This window comes from Lemur catta, chromosome 3 (assembly GCF_020740605.2).
Source record: "Lemur catta isolate mLemCat1 chromosome 3, mLemCat1.pri, whole genome shotgun sequence".
Taxonomy (NCBI): Eukaryota; Metazoa; Chordata; class Mammalia; order Primates; family Lemuridae; genus Lemur; species Lemur catta.
The window spans coordinates 23,952,043-23,971,602 of record NC_059130.1 but is presented as its reverse complement, the minus strand read 5'-3'; the positions used below and the strand labels follow the sequence as shown (position 1 = coordinate 23,971,602).

Genomic DNA, 19,560 nt, shown 5'->3' with positions numbered 1-19,560 from the left:
CGTGGCGTCAGCCTAGCTCACAGCAACCTCAAACTCCTGGGGTCAAGTGATCCTACTGCCTCAGCCTCCTGAGTAGCTGGGACTACAGGCATGTGCCACCATGCCCAGCTAATTTTTTCTATATATTTTTATTTTTTATTTTATTTTTTTTTACAGTGACGATATACTTTTAGTTGTCCAGCTAATTTCTTTCTATTTTTTTAGTAGAGATGGGGTCTCGCTCTTGCTCAGGCTGGTCTTGAACTCCTGACCTTGAGCCATCCTCCTGCCTTGGCCTCCCAGAGTGCTAGGCTTACAGGCTTGAGCCACCGCGCCCGGCCCCTACTGATCTATTGAACCACGAGGTCTTCTTCTAACTGTATATTTGTACACATTAATCAATCCCTCTTAACCCCTCCCCCTACTTGGTCTCTGGTAACCCCCAATCCACTTTTTTAAATCCCACATATGAGTGAGAACATTTGCTATTTATCTTTCTGTGCTTGGCTTATTTCACTTAACATGATGACCTCCAGTTCCATCTGTGCTGCTACACATGACAGGATTTCATTTTTTCAAATGGCTGAATAATATTCCATTGTGTATATATATCACATTCTCTTTATCCGTCGATGGGCACTTAGGTGGATTCCATATTTTGGCTGTTGTGAATAGTGCTGCACCAATAAACATGGGAGTGCAGGTATCTCTTCACCATATGGATTTCTTTTCTTTTGGATGTATACCCAGTGGTGGAATTGCTAGATCACATGATAGTTCTATTTTTAGTTTTTTGAGGAAACTCCATGATATTTTTCCATACTGGTTGTACTAATTTACATTCCCACCAACAGTGTGCTAGGGTTCCCCTTTGTCCACATCCTCGCCAGCATCCATTATTTCCTTTTTGATAAAAGCTATTCTAACTGGGGTGAGATGATATCTCATTGTGGTTTTTTTGTTGTTGTGTTTTTTTTGTTGTTTTGTTTTTTTTGAGACAGTCTTGCTCTGTTGCCCTGGTGTCATCATAGCTCATTGCAACCTCCAACTCCTGGGCTCTAGGGATCCTTCTGACTCAGCCTCCCGAGTAGCTGGGACTACAGGTGCATGCCACTGCATCTGGCTAATTTTTTCTATTTTTAGAGACAGGGTCTCCCTCTCACTCAGGGTGGTCTCTAACCCCTGACCTCAAGTGATCCTCCCATCTCAGCCTCCCAGAGTGTTAGGATTATGGGCATGAGCTACTGCACCTGCCCCTCGTTGTGATTTTGATTTGTAATTCTCTGATGATTAGTGATGTTGAGCATTTTTTCATGTATCTGTTGCCATTTGTATGTCTTCTTTTGAGAAATATCTATTCAGATCTTCTGCCCATTTTTAAATCAGATTTTTTGCTATTGAGTTGAGCTCCTTTTATATTCTAGTTTAATCTGTCAGATGGATAGTTTGCAAATAAAAAAATCCTTATCTTTTAAACTACAGATTGTTACTTCCTCTATGCTCCCTTTGCTGTCTGACCCTTTATCCTTTCTTGCCTCTCTGGACATAGCACTTACTTTTCTACTATAGCTCCCCAATACTTCCTCTTAGTTGTCTCCCCCCACAAGGCCTGTATGCTCAAGGCTTATTCCTCTTTATATCCCTAAGGCCTGGCCCAGTACTTGGCACATAATAGGTACTCAGTAGATGATGGAGAGTGGCTTGAAGGCAGAGATGGTATCTTATTTATCTTTGTATACTGTGTTTAGGATAGTGGCTGGCAATTAATTGGCACTCAAATGTTTAAAGAATTAGAACAAATACTGGTAAAACAACATCTAACTGCTTTAAATGAATTGAAGCTGCTGGGACAAATTATATCCATGATACTGGGAGAAAGAATTTAGAGTTACCACTTTTAAGGAACCATGGAGAAGAGGAAGGCAATAATTTATTATGTGCCCACCATATGCCAGCCATTGTGCTAAGTGTTCTACATACATAGTTTTAGACGTGCTAGAAGCCCGGGGCTGGCAAATGTGGCTTCTAGCCACAGATTCTAGTGTGACTGCTTGGGCCAATCCACCTGCTAGCCCTGAAAATAACTCCCGGCAACCACCTCCCTACGTTAGTCTTTCACATTCCCTAGACAATGTCAGCTCAACAAAATAAAGAACAGGTGTAGACTTTTGAAAATGGAATTAACTGCTGAGGAAGAAGTTTTCTACGGTCAGGGATGTTCAAACACAAGCTTGGCTGACTTCTTGATTGGGAACTGATGCATTTGATAGATGACTAGATGACTAATCTAGTTCATTTAAGGTTCTTTCCAAGGCCAAGATTTGATGAAGGGAGAATATAGTGATGGGTCTAAGACAGAATCAGCAAACTCTTTCAGATGTAGGGATAGAGGGAGTTTCACACAAGAATGTACAACTTATCCCACTGCAAATAATGCATCCAGAAACTTCCTTTATTGTTTGTTCCATCCCCCCAGATCTTTTGAGGAAAATGACTCTTCTGGGTCATAGTCTCTTCATGGTACTCTCGATGTATGACTCCAGCAGGAAGATGGTTTCATCCACCTGGATCTCACTGGCATCCAACCTGAGTGAAAAAGTGAAAGCATTTGCCCAGACTGTTCATTAGCATATTTAAGTTTAGAGGCTGGGGTGGGTGTGGCCATGGAGAATTGCTTAGTTGCCCTTGAGAGCAATGGGTGGAAAACAGGAGAACCAATAGTTCATTCTTCCATTTACTAAGCATCTTTTATGTGCCAGGCATTGTGAAAACTACTGAGGATGCAAAATATAGAGCCTCTGTCCTGGGAAAAGTTACAGTCTAACTTGCAACTAGGAGAAAGAATAGCACATATAAAGGAATAGGTATAAAAGAACCTAGTGTGTTTTAAAATAGCAAGAAGCTGAAAAGTGGCTGAAGCTTAAAGTGAGTGGTGATTAGGAAGAGAAGAGAACTTTCCCAACCCATTAAAAGCCATCAAGGAAAAACTCACAGCTAACATCATACTTAATGGTGAAAGACTGAAGGCTTTTCCCTTAAGATCAGGAGGAAGACAAGGATGTCTGCTATTTAACCTTTTACAGGAGGGTCTAGGTAGGGCAATTAGGCAAGAAAAAGAAATAAAAGGCATGCAGATTGAAAAGGAAGAAATAAAAAAAAATCTCTATTCACAGACAGATAACATGGTCCTATACAGAGAAAAATCTCAAAGAATCCACAAAAAATTACTAGAACTAATAAATGATTTAGTAAAGTTGTACAATACAAAATCACAGCACAAAAATTGGTTGTTTTTGTATGTACTAGCAATGAATGATCCAAAAATGAAATAAGAAAACACTAGTGTCAAAAAAATACTTGGAAATAAATTTAAGAAAAGAGGTACAAAAGAGGTGCAAGACTTATACACTGAAAACCCTAACCGCCATTCACAAATATTGCTGAAAGAAATTAAAGAAGACCTAAATAAGTGGAAATATTCCCGGTGTTCGTGGGTTGGAAGATTTAATATTGTTAAAATTATAGTATTCCCAAAGATTCAATGCAATCCCTCTTAAGGTGAGTGGTGAGGAGTGAAAGGAAATGAAAATGGAGATAGGCTGTTATGAAATTGTGAAAGGCACTGTATGTCACATCAAGGAGTGTCTCCCTATACTATAAGGAGTCAATACATAACTTAAAGTAGGAGAGTGACATTATTAATCATTTTAAAAATAATAACTTTGAGAGTATTGTTGAGAGATGGTTTGGAGGGGGAGGTCATAATGAAGGTCTAGGAGAGAGGTGATGAAGGCCTGCATGTGGACCATGATGAAAGTCCAGATGTGAGACACATTACTGAAGTAAAACTAAGCTGGGTGTGTGGCTCATGCCTGTTGTCCCAGCTACTTGGGAGGCTGAGGCAGGAGGATCCCTCAAACCCAGGAGTTCAAGGTCAGCCTGGGCAACAAAGTAAGACAACAAAATCCATGTTATCTTCTTCCTAATAGGGTCTACTACATGGCTCTATAAGGACCTAAAAGATGCTGTTGACAGATTTAACCTATTACAGAATTAAGGCTTGACCCCTTATTAAAAAAATTAACAGTACCTGGCCAACAAGAGAGCATGTATGGTAAAGGAGAAGCAGCTGAGAATGTCTTCAGAATTGCTAGTTCAGAAAAAATAAGTGGATTAAGTTCTGTTAAATGAACTAGGGAAGAAGACAGTTTAGGTTTGCTCATGTTAAGTTGGAGGGGTTGCAGGATATTGAGATAGATTTGTCTGGAAGGTATTTTGAAATACAAGTCTGAAGTTTATGGTGCTTACTTGTTGACGTTACGTTTCAGAGTCTCTAGCTGCTGACGTTCAGGGGCTGTGATCATCTCCTCTATTTCTTGTAGCTGTGCCTCCTCTGCCCCTGTAGCCTGCATAGATGCAATAATGGCTTCTACCCTCTGAGACTTTTCTAGTAGACGCCTGTCGGACAAACACAACTCTGAGGCATGTTCCCTAACCTTGGAGATCCTTACCATTTATCTCTGAGGTACAATGTCCCCTTTTACCATATTCCTGGTCAAAGTGGATAATGTCACCTTCTAAGGATGTTTTCTACAAACTTCTTTGGAAATATAACTTCCCTTCTGAAACTCTTACTGCCTCTTATTTGAAGTTTGGTGCATTTGTACATTTCTCATAAATTTAATCTAAGAAGTTATTTCATTGAGGCTATGTTAGAAAAGCGTAGACTGCTGCATGATTTATGCTAATATAAGCCAATGATTCAACACAACTAGACTAGTTGTTATCTCTATCGGTTTCTATTTCTATGGGAAATTTCCCTTCAGGCCTTTGACCTTGAAAAATGTAAACAACTCAACTGAAAACGCTACTCACTTGTTCTCTTTGGTTTCAAACTGCCTCCTTTCTATCAAGTTGGCTATGCTCTGAGGAAAGAGAAGAATGACAACAAATGCACATAGTTCTATTCAAGTAGCTCAGGTAAAATGGGTAAGGGGGGCACGGTAAAGGGTGAGATTTATCTGTGAAGTGAATGGGGAGAAGGTTACCTTGTAGCATCTGTGCAACAACATTCGGGCAGCTGACAGGATGTTCACAGTATATAAATAGAAAGTCCTGGATGGAGCATGGTCTGGTGTTTTGGGAATTTCCTATTTGTCCACAGAAAGAAAAACGAGAAATTATACTGTTCTTCAGACCTGGCAAAGTCAACACCCACTCCATCTGGAGCTACTCAGCCCTCTCTTTGACTTATACCTTCCTCCTCCTCAGTCATTCAGTATCTGTGTTTATGTCACAATCAGCCAAATGGAGAATTTCGCTGCTCTGTTCTTTCCATTTTCTTTCAGGGAAGAAAGAGAAGGCAACTAACATTTACTGAGCGACTCTATGTGCCAAGTAGATTGTATTTGATCTTTATGACAAATCATATTATTATTATTATCACCATCTATCACCATTTTATAGATGGGAAATATGATGGTAGGTAACTTGCTCAATGTAACTGGATAAGGCAGAGCTGTGATCTGACTCCAAAATCCATTCCGTTTTCTTCTTCGTAGGGTGTACTACATGGCTTTGTAAGGACCCAATAGATGCTATTGATAGATTTAATCTATTGCAGAATTAAGGCTTGAGGAAAGGACAGAAATGACAGGGGAAAAAAGGGCAGTGTGGCTTTGGGGTGATGTCTTGGCTATGCTTCTTTCTTACTAGGCCACTTAAAGCTTCACATTATCCTTCAAGTGCTTGCTATGTCTTTGTGAATCATTTTTCTGTCTCAGAGGTAGATACAGAGTTTGCTTGGGGGTTCAGGATGTTTGACTCACAAATTTTTCTCACTCTACGTCAGCTTTGCTGGTTGAGAATTATTACACCACTCGTTACCTGGAGTGATATGAAATTTTCTGAGAGCATCTTATATAGCATATCCTTTGCCTCCTTTGCAGGAATCATTGCAAAGTCTTCCACCTGCTTCTGCTCCAGGTGTTTCTTTTGCAAAACTAGTCGGAATATCCTGGCACAGCGAGACCCAAATCTGGAAAGGAATGAAGAAAGCAAATGGCCTGACAACATAGAAGATTAACTTTAGCTCCTAGTCACAGACAGCGGTTGTTTTATTTCATGTGCAGAGCCACGACCAGAGAGGAACAGGGATCAAAAAATTCTTTCATAGCTCCACAGGTTGGGATGGTACTCACAGCTGACTCAGTTGAGTGCCATAATTCCTGCATTTGTAAGCAAAGGCTTTAGCGAAGCTGGTTGATTTGCATCATTGAGAATTAAGCAGTAGGTTATTTTAGGGTAAAGAGTAGTAGTAGATGGGATCTATAGCAGTCCAGTGAAAAATGGGGCAAAGTGTGGCTATATTCGTTGCTTACATAATAATCAAATTACTTGTTCAAATGGGGTATAGATAGGTTAGAGTGACCCTCTTACCTCTCCTGTACAACGGACTCCAGAGTGGCTGTGGCTAGGCAAGCTAATGCCTTATGGAGGTCTTTATATAGAGAATTAAGGTCACTCAGTAATGTTTTGGCCTGGTCAGTGTGATCTTAGTTTTATTCCTAAGTCTCTAATTTATATTTAAAAATTAAATGCTATTTTGTTTTTCACATTGATTTCATTTATAGTATATAAGTATTTCAAAACCTTAATAAATGAGGGTGTCTGAGTAAGGGTTTTGCTTAACAAAAATTTGGTTAAGTAAAAATCCTTTTCATTTCTTTATCATCAGTGTGGTTCACTGAAAATTCATAGACAAATTCATAAAAAAATTAAATTTTCTAACTTATTTAGTATATTAAACATTACCAAATCTTTCTTTCATAAGTCACCATTCTGCTTCATAGCTCAGGCTGCCTGACTGTAAGGAAATAACTGGTAAGGATACTGATGACATACATTCCACCACCACTGTCGCCAGACTTTCCAACAAACTCTAGCTATTAAAAAAAGAGAGAGAGAGAGAGAGTCTGTTAGCTGAATGGAAAGTCCAGTGATTCTGTTTCCAATGGAGTAAATCTGGCCAAGAGTCTGTAGCAGATAGCCTTCCTATCAGACGATGGTGGAGAAATGGTCTGGGGTGGCTAAGTAGAGAATGAGGCTACAGGGGAATGATACTAGGTATCAGTGGCAGAAATAAATTGTAAACAGAGCAGACTAAAGAAAAAAAAAAAACACCAAAAACAGACTTACTGGATCGTCTGCCAGCAGAGTGAGATACTGATCCAGAACTTGCTTAGAGATGTTATAGCCAACAGGTAGGGATCTGAAGATCTATGGAGCAAAAAGACACTGCAAATGGTTGTGGGAACTTAGAACTGCTGACATTACTAAAATAAAGGCATTTTAGTTTTAGCTATCACAAGTATAAAAATGTCCAAAATATTCACAGCAGCATTGTTTATAAAAGACTAGAAACATCCAAATGTCCAGTAATAAGGAATCGATTAAAATAAAGTACAGCATGGCCATTAAGTGAAATACAAAACAGCTATGTATAAAGAATGAGACAGATCTACACATATTGATATGAAAAGAAGTTTTACATGTACTATCACATGAAAAAAAGTTATAGAGCAGTATGTGGACTCTAGTCCCATTTTGGGGTTAAAAAATATATATTCCCAAATATATGTTAGACTACATATAAAAAAAGGTCTGAGTAAAAACAGAGTCTTGCTCCATTACCCAGGCAGGTGGGGAAGTGGCATGATCATGGCTCACCACAACCTTGAACTCCTGGGCTCAAGCCATCATCCTGCCTCAGCCTCCTGAGTAGCTAGGGCTATAGGTGCAAGCCACCATGCCAGGCTAATTCTTTAATTTTTTGTAGAGACGGGGTCTTACTATGTTACCCAGGCTGGTCTCAAACTCCCGAGAAAAAACTTATATTTAAATTTTTTGTTACACAGTAAGTTAGAAATTTTAAAAATAAACACTATAAAAATATAGTAACAATATTTAATTTAAATAATTACAGTCATGTGCTGCATAACAATGTTTCAGTCAATGACCAACTGCATATACAATGGTGGTCCCAGAAGATTACAATGGAGCTGAAACATCATTATTGCCTTGTGATGTCGTAGCTATTGTAGTATCATAGTGCAGCAACACAGTGCAATGCCTTACTCCTGTGTTTGTGGTGTAAATAAACCTACTGTGCCACCAATCATATAAAAGTATAGCACATACACGGCTGAGCATGGTGGCTCTTGCCTGTAGTCCCAGCCCTTTGGGAGGTGAAGATGGGAGGATCACTTGAGGCCAGGAGCTTGAGACCAGCTTGGGAAACAAAGCAAGACACTATCTCTATAAACTAATAAGCAAAGTTAGTTGGGCATGGTGGTGTGCACCTGTAGTTCCAGCTACTCAGGAGGCTGAGGCAGGAGAATCACTTGAGCCCAGGAGTTCGAGGCTGCAGGGAGCTATGATCACGCTGCTCACTCCAGCTTGGGCGACAGAGTGAGACCCTGTCTCTAAAACAAACAAACAAACAAATAAAACTATAGCAAGTACAATTATGTACAGTACATAATGCCTGATAATGATAATAAATGACTATGTTACTGGTTTCCACATGTATAATACTATAATTTTTATCAATATTTTAGCATGTAGTCCCTCTATTTATTAAAAAAAAAAAGTTAACCATAGAACAGCCTCAGGCAGGTCTTTTAGGAGGTATTCCAGAAGAAGGCATTGTTATTATAGGAGATGACAGTATCATGCATGTTATTACCAATGAAGATCTTCCAGTGAGACAAGATACCAAAGCAGAAGACAGTGACACTGATGACCCCAACCCTGTGTAGGCCTGGGGCCTAGGCCACACAGTGTGTGTCTTATTTCTTAATAAAAAAGTTTAAAAAGTAAAAAAAAAAAAAGAAAAGATTTTTGTATAGTGTAATGTGTTTGTGTTTTAAGCTAAGTGTTATTATGAAAGAGTCAAAAAGTTAAAAAAATCAAAAAGTTTATAAAGTAAAAAAGGTACAGAAAGCTAAGTTTAATTTATTATTAAAGAAAGAAAAATATTTTTTAAAATCAATTTAGTGTAGCCTAAGTGTGCAGTTTATGAAGTCCACAGTGGTGTGCAGTAATGTCCTAGGCCTTCACATTCACTTACCTCTCACTCACTGACTCACCCAGAGCAACTTCCAGTCCTGCAAGCTCCATTCCCAGTAAGTGCCCTATGTAAGTGTACTATTTTTTTTCTTTCATACTGTATCTTTATTGTATCTCTTCTATGTTTAGATGTACCAATACATACCATTGTGTTACAACTGCTTACAGTATTCAGTATGGTAATACATTTTTGTCATATAGGTTTGTAGCCTAGGAGCCATAGGCTACACTACATAGCCTAGGTGTGAGGTAGGCTGTACCATCTAAGTTTGTGTAAGTACACTCTATGATGTTTGTACAATAATGGAATCACCTAATGATGCATTTCTCAGAACGTATCCCCATTGTTAAGCAATGCATGACTGTAAAATTATGAAAGTAATAGAAATAAAATGTATTTGATATATTAAATATTAATATTTAAAAGCAGATATATTAAAAACAAATTTAAAATATACAGAATTAGTATTTGAAGAAAACAAATATAAAGAGTCAAATAATGCCCTGAATGCCAAGGCTCTCAGAGTCTAAGGAGTGGATTTTTAAAACAATTAGGAATAGATTGTACTTGACAGATACTTTGACTAAGAGAATGGTTTAGATTTTTAAAAGCTGCATCCTAAGAGACCAAACATTTCAGTGCTCACCAATTGAAGATAATCTTTGCCCCACCTCAAACAACAAAAACCCTTTTCTTTCAATGCTCAGACCTCAACCTAACCCTAGGCTCTATGTATAGTAATTGTCATAACACCCAAGAGCCTGTCAGAAAGCTAGTGCAAGAACATTAAACTCACCTCATTGGAAGACAATGGCTGGGTGAAGGGGGCACTAGAGGGGGTGGTAATCTCACTCATCCGGAGCATGGTCCGCACGATCTCGCTGCTTGTCTGGGTTTGAAAAGTAAACTGTAATTCAGAAATCACCTTGCTGCCCCCGGCTCTGGCTGTGTCCCATGACTATCTATTTCTGACAAATAAATGAATGTCCCCGAAGACCACTGACAGACCCACTTAGCCATTACCTGGTCCATCCTATTGGCAACTGCACTCACAATGGCTTGGTCACGGAAGTGCTGGTGGAATCTGTCAAGATTGGCCTGCCAATAAATCCCATCATCTGGAATGGGCTGAAGAAGAAAAAAGGCTTAGAAAGAAACATTTAGATATAGTGGAGAGTTTTCTAGTGAGGAGCTTGGATTTAACTGTTCACCATTTTTTTCTTATATAGTACCAACTAAATTGGTTGGAGAAAAATCATTCAATCATGTGGATAGTATCTCAACAAATCCTAACAGGTTCTGTAAGCTCATCTCCAGTCTTTCTCTTCATATTTTAACTGTTCATTATTTGAAAATCTCCCATTGACCCCTCCCTTCTCACTTGTAGCAGATGACCTTGCCTTTGATTTCACAGAGAAAATAGAAGCCATTAGGCCAGAACTCATTCAACTTTGTCCACACATCCCTATCACATTTCTTTCTTTTTTAAAATTTCTATTTCACTCACTTTTATCACAGCAGAAAAATGTTCCTTCTGTTACTTAAGGTTAATGCCCATACTGGGATCCTAGACTTTACCTTCTCATTCATTCTCAAGGATCCAGCTCAATTTTCCCTCCTGTCCTCTAAGATCTTCAGCCTCTCCTTCTGTACTGCCTTCTCATCAGTCTTTACCTTGTCCAAGTCCCTTCTAGTCTAGAAGATTTTTCCTTCAACCCTAAGTCTCCCCTCCTCTTCCTTTCTGTCACAGCTGAGCTTCGCAAAGAGTTGGCCATCCCAGCTGTATTTCCATCTAGATTTACTCAACCCATTTCCACCACTGTGCTGAAATGTCAATTGTCACTGGCATTCCAGTGAAATTCCACCATTGTCCTTGAGGACTTCCCTATTGCTAAATTCAAAGAGTACTTTCTAGTTCTGATCTTATTTGACCTTTTATAAGCATGTGACATGGTTGGACATTTTTATTCCTCCTTAAAACTTTACGTGGATCCTTGGATTTTATGACACTTCTTTTTTCTTGGTGCTACTTCCTCAGTTTCCACAGATTCCTCTTACAAATTCTACCTATAAATACTGGTGTTCCTCAGGGTTCTGTCCATAGCCCTCCTTTCTTTTTATTCTACATGCTATACCTGGGTAATTTTATCTGTTCTTCAACTATTGATGCCTTTCCAAATCTATTAATTCCAGAACTCTCTATTAAGCTCCAGATGCTAGACCTAACTGCCTGTTTGACACTCTCACCTGTTCCCCCACTCTATTCTGTTTTTTAAGTTTTCAGGTAACTACACTATAACCAACCCAAACCCCTTGCTCTCCATCATCTACCATCCCATTACCAAATCCTATCTATTGTTGATATTTATCAGATGTCTACTTTTATTTCTCTTGTCATTATCTTATATCAGGCTCTAATCATGGCTTAACTGGATTACTACAATAGCCTCCTAACTGGTTTTCAGTTAGTTCACTTTTTTTTTTTTTTTAACATAGTAGACACTATAAAAAGAGTAACTGGGTTTTCTGCTTCTAATCTTGTTGCTTTTGCATTATTCTCCCCATTTCTCATAGAGTAGTGCCTTTTTTTTTTTTTTTTTTTTTAAACTTTTTGGGTCACAGTTCCCTTCAAGAATCTGTTGAAAGCTATGGAGTGCACTGCATGGATTTCTCCTAAGAGCAATGGGAAGCAATTAAAGGAGTCTAATCAGTGACATGTTGTTTTGTTTTGAACTTAGAAAGTCATTTTGGCTACTAATTAGGTAAGAATGCAGGTAAGGAGACTATTAAGGAGAGCTGGCAAAGTATTGATAAGAGACAACAGTATCTTGGACTAGAGGGATAGCAGTGGAAAAGATGAGAAATGATTGGATTTGAACTAACTTTTGAAATTGGTCTGACAGGTTTTACTGTGAGATTAGAAGTTCCAAGGATTTTAACCTAAGCAAACTGTGGTGTCCTAGGTGTCGGCCTAGGTGGTTGTGTCCTTTAATAAGATGAGGAAATTTATGAGGGAGCAGACATTTGGAAGGGAAAAATCAATTATTTTGTTTTGGCTATACTAATTTTGAGATCCTTATTAGACATCTTTATAGGGATACTGAGAAGGCATTTGAATGCAGTTTAGGTCTATGTATATCTTTTTAGACTCATTTCTCCTCACTGGCCCCTATGGGTCCATAGGTTCCAGCCATACTGAACAATTTAAACTTTTTCTGGGCCTCTTTTTGCATAAGCTGTGTTACCTCTGTTCAATGAATGAAGTTAAGCCTCAGAAAGGAGACAACAATGGACTTCACTCTTTATTGGTCTATTCCTGGCCAATATTTAATGAAGTATATAATCTACTTCTTAGCTCAAGAACATTTAAGCTCTCTTGGGGCTTGTTATCTGGGTGCTCTTTCTGGCCTGCTTCAGGGTGAGGACTCCTAATCAAAAAGCCCATTACCTCTTTGTTATCTGCAGTATGTTTTCGTCTCTTGGCCTTGGGCTCCCCAGCAGCATCTTCGTCAGATGATCTCCTTCTTTTACCTTTCCCTGCCAAATAAAACAACTGAGCAGTTAGGCTACATGTCATATGATGACAGGAAATGACCAAACACGAAGTTATCTCTTCATCCCAAAGATATCTATAGCTGCCTCTAGGTTAGAGTTGCTTAGGAGACTGAGGAACCATAAGAAGCTCAAATAAATGATGAAGTCACCTGAACCTCAGCATGTTCAAAAAGAAATTCATAATTTTTCTCCCTCAAACTGGTCTTCCTCCAGTGCTTCCTTTCAAAGCAAATGGTACTGTCTTCCTCCCACATGTGCAAGTCAGACACTTAGGTGTCATTCTTGATAACTATTTCCCTCACTCCTTCTATATATAAGTTTTCACCAGTCTGTCTACATTTACCTTTGCCTCAACCTCCCATCCTTTCTACAGACAGAAAATCTTTTAAAAATGTAAATTACGTCATGTCACTTCCCGGCTTAAAACCCTTTAGTGGTTTTCCTTTGCTCTTAGGGTAAAGAACAGATGTTCTCTAAGGTCTTGCTTGATCTAGCCCCTGCCTATCTCACATCCAGTACTAACCAGGACGGACTGACCCTGCTAAGCTTGAGATCAGACCCCTGCCTGACTCCCTAACTTTATGTATCTCATGCCTCACTCTCATTTGTTTACCATGCTTTAGCTATACTGACCTTCTTTCACTTCCTCAAATGTTCTGTTTTTTTCTCACTACATACTATTCCCTTTGCCAAAAATGTTTATCCTCTGTTACCTCATGGGTTAGTTTCTATTTCTGCTTCAAATCTTAGCTCAAATGCCATTTTCTCAAAGAAACATGTGCCCTAAACCTCTCAAGAAATCCAGTACCCCATTACATATTTTCATAACATCTCATAATTCATTGTACTTATCAGTTTGTTAGTTATATGCCTACATGATTATTTGATTAATGTATATCTCCTATCCTAGAGTTAAGCCCCATAAAGGCAGTGACTATGGTTTTTTCATTACTATACATCACAATGTCTGGCACATAGCAAATATTTGGTAAATGCTCAACTGATTCATATATTTAACAATAAAAAAAGAAGAATCCACAATTAGGGCAAGTCACAGTTCCAAAGGTCAAAATTCCTTACCTATCAAGCTCAGTTTGGGAACCAGGTACATGTCCTTTTCATTAGTGACAAGTGTAGGGGCAGGTGGTGGTGGCTCAGGGTCTGAACTCTCAGTGGTAGCTACCAAGGGGCAGCGCTGTACAAAGTGTGTGTCTGCCAGTCGCACAAATGTGTTTGATACCTCAGCATAGTCCATGGTCTTGCCATCTGTACAATAGGGGGAAAGAGGCAGGTGAGATGGTCTAAAAAAGAGGTGAGGGTCTACTCCTGTGGCTAGCCAATCTATGCTTTTGTTAATAGCTACGGATAGGGTACTGACCTTCCATGGTCTCTGTGAGCCGGTCTGCCACCTTCTTAACGACAGCTGACATTGTCAGTTTGCCATTCAACAGTAGCTCCTCAACAATCAACTCTCCAGTGTCACTGTATAGCGTTTTGGTAGTATAGATATACCGGGGATACCTAAGCATCCGCAACACCCGGCTACACTGGGCTTCATACTCCACCACACCACGTTTGTGTACTTGATAAATCACCAGGTTATGCTGGATGAGGACACAAAGGGCTTTTTTCACCTAGATAGGACCCAAAAGAAAGAAAAGAAAGATCCTGAAGATATAGCTCATTATTGCTGGCAATTTTTTGTCCAACAGCTTACTAAGTATCAGGAGATGGCTGGATAAGAATCTCTGTGCTTATGCCCTCTCACCATTGGAGTAGCTAATAACAATCACACACCAATAGAAGAAATCAGGAAGATTCCTTGCTATTATGCACCTATTCCTCTGATCCTTATCTTTCAAAGCACAATTTACTTTCCTTCTATCATTCTCATTCCTTAAAGGTAATATTGAGATTAGCAGACTCACTCTAAATAAATGAGATATAGCATAAGAAGAGCAAAGATTTGCCTAAGAAGCTATTAATGAACTAGGAACACATTGAGAAGTAGAACCTTGGGGCCTATGCTGCATCTTCTTTCCCCCCAAATAACAGTGTTCTCATCCTAGGGTAGGCTTTTGCCATTTTCCATTTTCTGGGGTGGGGAGTAAACATATTCAAAGGTAGATGAAAGAAATTAATGAAAGAAATAAAAGAGAGCAAATTAATGTCATTTATTTAAATATACCTGATCCAGCGACGTTCCTGTGTCATGGGCAATTACTCTTAGTGGTTGGCTGCCAGTTCTGATTAAGTGGACTCCAATTTTTTCTACAATCTCTCCAAAATGCTCTTGTAGCAACAAAGAACATAGCTTAATTTCTGCTTGAGTCATTGTACTGGGAGTCTGAGAGCTAGTGGAAAAAAAACAAAAACAAAAAAAAAACCAACTAAAAATGTATAATGGAAAGTTTTTCTTTTGTGTTGGGAGTAGAGCTGCTGAATGTAAATTCATGTATTTTGGCTAGGCAAGGTGGCTCATGCCTGTAAACCCTGAAGTGTGGGAGGCTGAGGCAGGAGGAGCGCTCGAGGCCAGGAGTTGGAAGCTGCAGTGAGCTATGATCACATCACTGCACTGCAGCCTGGGTGACAGAGCATGTCAGAAAAAAAAAAAAATCATGTGTTCTTTCTAGAGGGCAATTGGATAATGCATATCAAAAGCCTTAAAATCTTGCATTTTGCCAGGCATGGTGGCTGATGCCGGTAATCCCAGCACTTTGGGGGACTGAGCTGGGAGGATTGCTTGAGGCTAGGAGTTCAAGACCAGCCTGAGCAAGAGTGAGACCCCATTTCTACAAAAAATAGAAAAATTAGCCAGCTGTGGTCGTGTGTGCCTGTGTCCCAGCTACTCAGGAGACTGAGGCAGGAGGATCACTTGAGCCCAGGAGTTTGAGGTTGCCACTGTACTCTAGTCCAGGTGACAGAGCAAGATGTTGTCTCAAAAAGAAAACAAACAAAAAAAACTTTCATATCTTTGACTCAATAATTTCATTTTGGATATTCCATTCCAAGCAAATAATAAAAAGAATCACCAGTTCTCTTTACACTACTGATATACTGGAAACAACCTAATGTCTAACAATAAATTATAGCATACTCATACAATGGAATACTATACCAGCATTTAAAATGGATATGTATTAGCACAGAAAATTATTCATTATGTATTAAGTGACAGAAGCAAACTGCAAAGAGAAGTGTAGACTCAAATTCAGTTACTGTAAATAAAAACATGTATGCATAGGAAAAAAGACAGAAGACTGTACATCAAATTTATCTTTAAGGGATTATGTGTGATTTTAATTTTCTTTACAGATTGGGAGTAGATGATTTTGCAGTCTGTCACAGTCTTTAGATTCTACACTTCACTGCTTGGAAAAATCATGGTCATTGTTCACAGCCCAGTGGGAGCGAACAGGCAGTGTCATTCCCAGCCCATGAAGGGACAATTTAGAAAAAGAAGTTAGGAGGTAAAGGACAGCTTCTCAACAGAATCTTTCAAATAGGAGATGAAGTTATGCTGTTTGCACAACCGTATTTAATTCTAAAACTTCTATTCTTTGACAAAGTAGACACAATCAAAAACAGACGTAGTTGATTACACGATTACTTCCTTATCTCAAGGTACCAAACATTGTTCATTTATTTCTCTCAATTCCTTAGAAGTCAAGTCTTTGCCCCCCAGCCTCAGTATCACAAGATAGACCTATTTCACCCATCTACGTGTCTTTGCAGAAGCATCTCCAGACTCTTGCTTGGCTCCTAGCTCGTCATTCCCTTCACGCAGGTTCCCGTTCCCAAATTGGTCTCTTTTGCTCCACCGTCAGGGCAGCCTCGCTCAGACAGCATTTTCCACTAACCTCAGGGTCAGTACAATCCAGAGGCCCCGAGCCTAACGCCCTCGAGCTCTCCACTACGCCTTCCCGCGGCTCCCGCTAGCCGCCGGAGCAGAGGGGGAGTCCTCGGCCCTTTCTCGGAAGAGGACGGCCACCCAGCAGGACGCGGAAAAGGAAAAACGCGTGCCGCTCTACCCCCGAGTTTCGCCGGCTTCCGGGGACGCTCTTTCTTTCTTCTCGCTAGAAAGCTGGAGGACTGGCGAGGGGCTGTTTGAGGATCCTGCGGGCGGGCCGCGGCAGGCGGACTCTCCTTCCTGCGCCTCTCTGGTGCTGGGGGGCGGGCCGCCGGGTCGCAGTCCGCGCCGCCGCGGCCTCTCTGGGCCCGGCGGACTCACGTGACCGTGCGGGCTCTGGAGTGGCGGGCCGCACTGAGGAAGCGGCGGTGGCTGGGACTGCAGCCGGGCGGTAGCGGCCTGGCGAGGAGCGGGCCGGCTGCCCTCTCGGACAGCCGCTGCGGAAGACAAAAATGGCGGAGGCTTCGGCGGCCGGGGCAGACGCGGGCGCCGCTGTAGCCGCGCACCGGTTTTTCTGTCACTTTTGCAAGGGCGAGGTCAGCCCCAAACTACCGGTAAGAACCCATGTCCTCTGCGCTCGGGCACCGCAAAGATACCTGGCCCTTATGTCCCGGGACTGGGTGTTAAGCTTTCTGCACACCCTTGATTGCCCTGACATCAGTCTTCCGAATACCTGCTGCACACCGTCTCAGGTCGCTGGCCCCGACAACCTCTGGGCGTCTGTGCCCTGGCTCCGTAACTCCTGCCCAGCTCAGTTTCCTCCTCAGCAGCTCCCCCCGCTCCTCGTTTCCTCTCCCCTCTACCTGCCCCCTCCTTCTTTTTGTCTTCCCTAGCAAGCTCTCCTCTGACAACTCTACCCTCAATTTTCTTGCACTCTTTTCACCTTGTCTTCTTCCCACGATGACCCCCCCCATACTCTCTCCGCTGTTGCTTCTCACCTTCCCGTATTTCCTTTTCCACTTTTCACCAGGTCCTCCGCCTCCCCCATCCTCAGTGAAGCATTAGCGGATTGCTGAGGATTGTCCCTATTCGGTTGTCTCTAGAGAAGGAATGAAGCACGGAAAGAGAGGGTTGGAAGGTTAACTGTGAGGCGGAGAGGAAGAGTTCGCTCTTCAGTGGTTTCTGGGGTACTGGTGAAAGTGAAAACAGCGGTGTACTAGTGACTTGCAGATTGCCTGCATTCCCTATCACTTTTGAAGGAAAAGGCTTTAGGAAGAAGGCAGGACATATTGTTTCAACTTCGTTTGTTTTGGCTGTCATGCTGCCAGGGTCTTTAGTCCCACCCCGCTTAGCCGCCCCCCCTTCACTGATCTCTTGTCTTCGCTTAAAAAAAAAACAAAAAACGATGCAGGACAGACTGTTGGGGACTGCTTCTTCTGACATAAAATTGGTTTTCCCCATTTTCTGCCAGGGTGTCTGTTAGCCCCTATAGAGAGGCAGTGCTGTGGTTGTGAAGGAAACACTTCTTCTGCATGCTAGTCAGCGCCAGGACCCGCACCCCAAACCCGGAAGCTGTTTTGGGTTGGGTTATGTAGCTACTTCGAGGAGACCCGCCAGGGTGAATGTAATCCTTTCCTTGAAAAGCTGGCTTTATAGAATTAGTTATGATTCTTTTCCTTAGAATTGTCCAGGTTCGGTCTTAAGACAGGACAATTTACCTCTGTATATAGTGTCTCAGATACAATCTAGGAGAAAAGCCTTCTAAAGTGTGTCTGTATATCTTATTTGTTGAAACACAAATAGAGTCCAATGAATAAGCGCCTAAAGGGTATTTTATAGACTTTTCACCCTAAAGCTTTGCTTTTTTCAGCCTTTTATGTCATTTTCTTTCCTATTTGCCCCACCCCCAGTTTCATAGTCATAGTTTCATCTAAATGCTAGTTAGTTTTACTTGCTGATTTTGCTGTGTGTTTATATGCTTTTTGCCATATTTCAGTGCTGAGAAGAGCAGATGCCTTGTTTGTTTCCTGCAGACATCAGAGTCTCCAAAACTCTCTCACCATAGAGAGGGACTCTGGAATTCAGCCAGTGTGTGTGTGACCAGTGACATGTCGTTGAATGTGATGTCTTGTTGAACATGGTGGCCTCAGCTTTTCTGATCTTTAAGTTGCTGTTCACTGGTTTCCTGTAAAAGTGAGAAGACAGTCTGAATTTCTTTAACTTACTAGAACTTTTCTTCTTATCACTTCAAGTCCTCACTTCAAAGGGATAATTTGAAAGGCTTTATAGGTGTTTTTCTAAGCCTTAGTTAATGTCTGGAGAAGTTCTTGATCTTAGTAGTTTGATTTCTTATCTGTCATGCCTTATTTGTAAATTGAGGCCTAACACAATTGAGTATAACCAAATGCTTCCTGTAAATACATACAAGGTCGTCTTCTGGGTGTCCTGGAGGTGATATGGGAGATTATGTAGTTCCTGCCCTTGAGGACCTCACAGTATTTTTGCAAAGACAAGACAAACATGGAAAATGTAACAGCGTAATGTGAATTAAGATGGATAATATGTGCATTAGAATTCAGAGAGTGGGGGATATTGCGGCATTGGTGCAGTCAGGGAAGTTGTGACAGACGAGGTGGGATTTAAATTGGGTTTTGAAGGATAGGTAGACTTCAGATTGAGAATTCCAAATACTGTGAGGTAGAAAAAGGAAGAGGGTATTGAGGAAGAAGGAAGAAACATTTAGTAAATGATTGTTGTTTTTCTTTAAATTTGATAAGTAAAAATTGTTGTATACCGTATTTTTTATAGTGTACAACATGTTTTGATATATGTATACATTGTGGAATGGGTAAATCAAGCTATTTAACATGTATTACCTCATATACCTTTTTTTGTGGTGAGAACACTTAAAATCTACTGTCTTAGCAATTTTCAAGTATATAATCTGTTAATAACTGTAGTCACCTTGATGTACAGTAGTAGTAAATCATTGTTGTTACACATTTTTAGGAAAAGGTGCAGTGAGGTCAGGGTTATAGTTTTGAGT

At 40.6% G+C, this 19,560-nt stretch overlaps 2 protein-coding genes across 2 annotated transcripts in view; one reads left to right on the top strand and one right to left on the bottom strand.

Annotated features, from left to right (window-relative positions):
• Positions 1-2,410: 2,410 nt before the first annotated feature.
• Positions 2,411-16,825, bottom strand: POLR3C (RNA polymerase III subunit C). Its single transcript, XM_045544857.1, has 15 exons — positions 16,525-16,825; positions 14,853-15,018; positions 14,043-14,298; positions 13,745-13,930; positions 12,558-12,646; positions 10,133-10,237; positions 9,906-9,998; positions 7,177-7,257; positions 6,872-6,923; positions 6,418-6,478; positions 5,866-6,016; positions 5,028-5,129; positions 4,855-4,904; positions 4,288-4,437; positions 2,411-2,565 (listed from the first exon to the last, which is right to left on the bottom strand). Exons 2-15 carry the CDS (start codon positions 14,997-14,999, stop codon positions 2,484-2,486), a joined length of 1,605 nt encoding a protein of 534 aa, XP_045400813.1. The 5' UTR covers positions 15,000-15,018; positions 16,525-16,825; the 3' UTR covers positions 2,411-2,483.
• RNF115 (ring finger protein 115) overlaps positions 16,770-19,560 on the top strand; it is a 69,370-nt gene continuing 66,579 nt past the window's right edge. Inside the window, exon 1 of the mRNA XM_045544858.1 lies at positions 16,770-17,128. Coding sequence (XP_045400814.1) covers positions 17,027-17,128 — 102 coding nt within the window. The 5' untranslated portion in view covers positions 16,770-17,026. The remainder of the gene's footprint in view (positions 17,129-19,560) is intronic.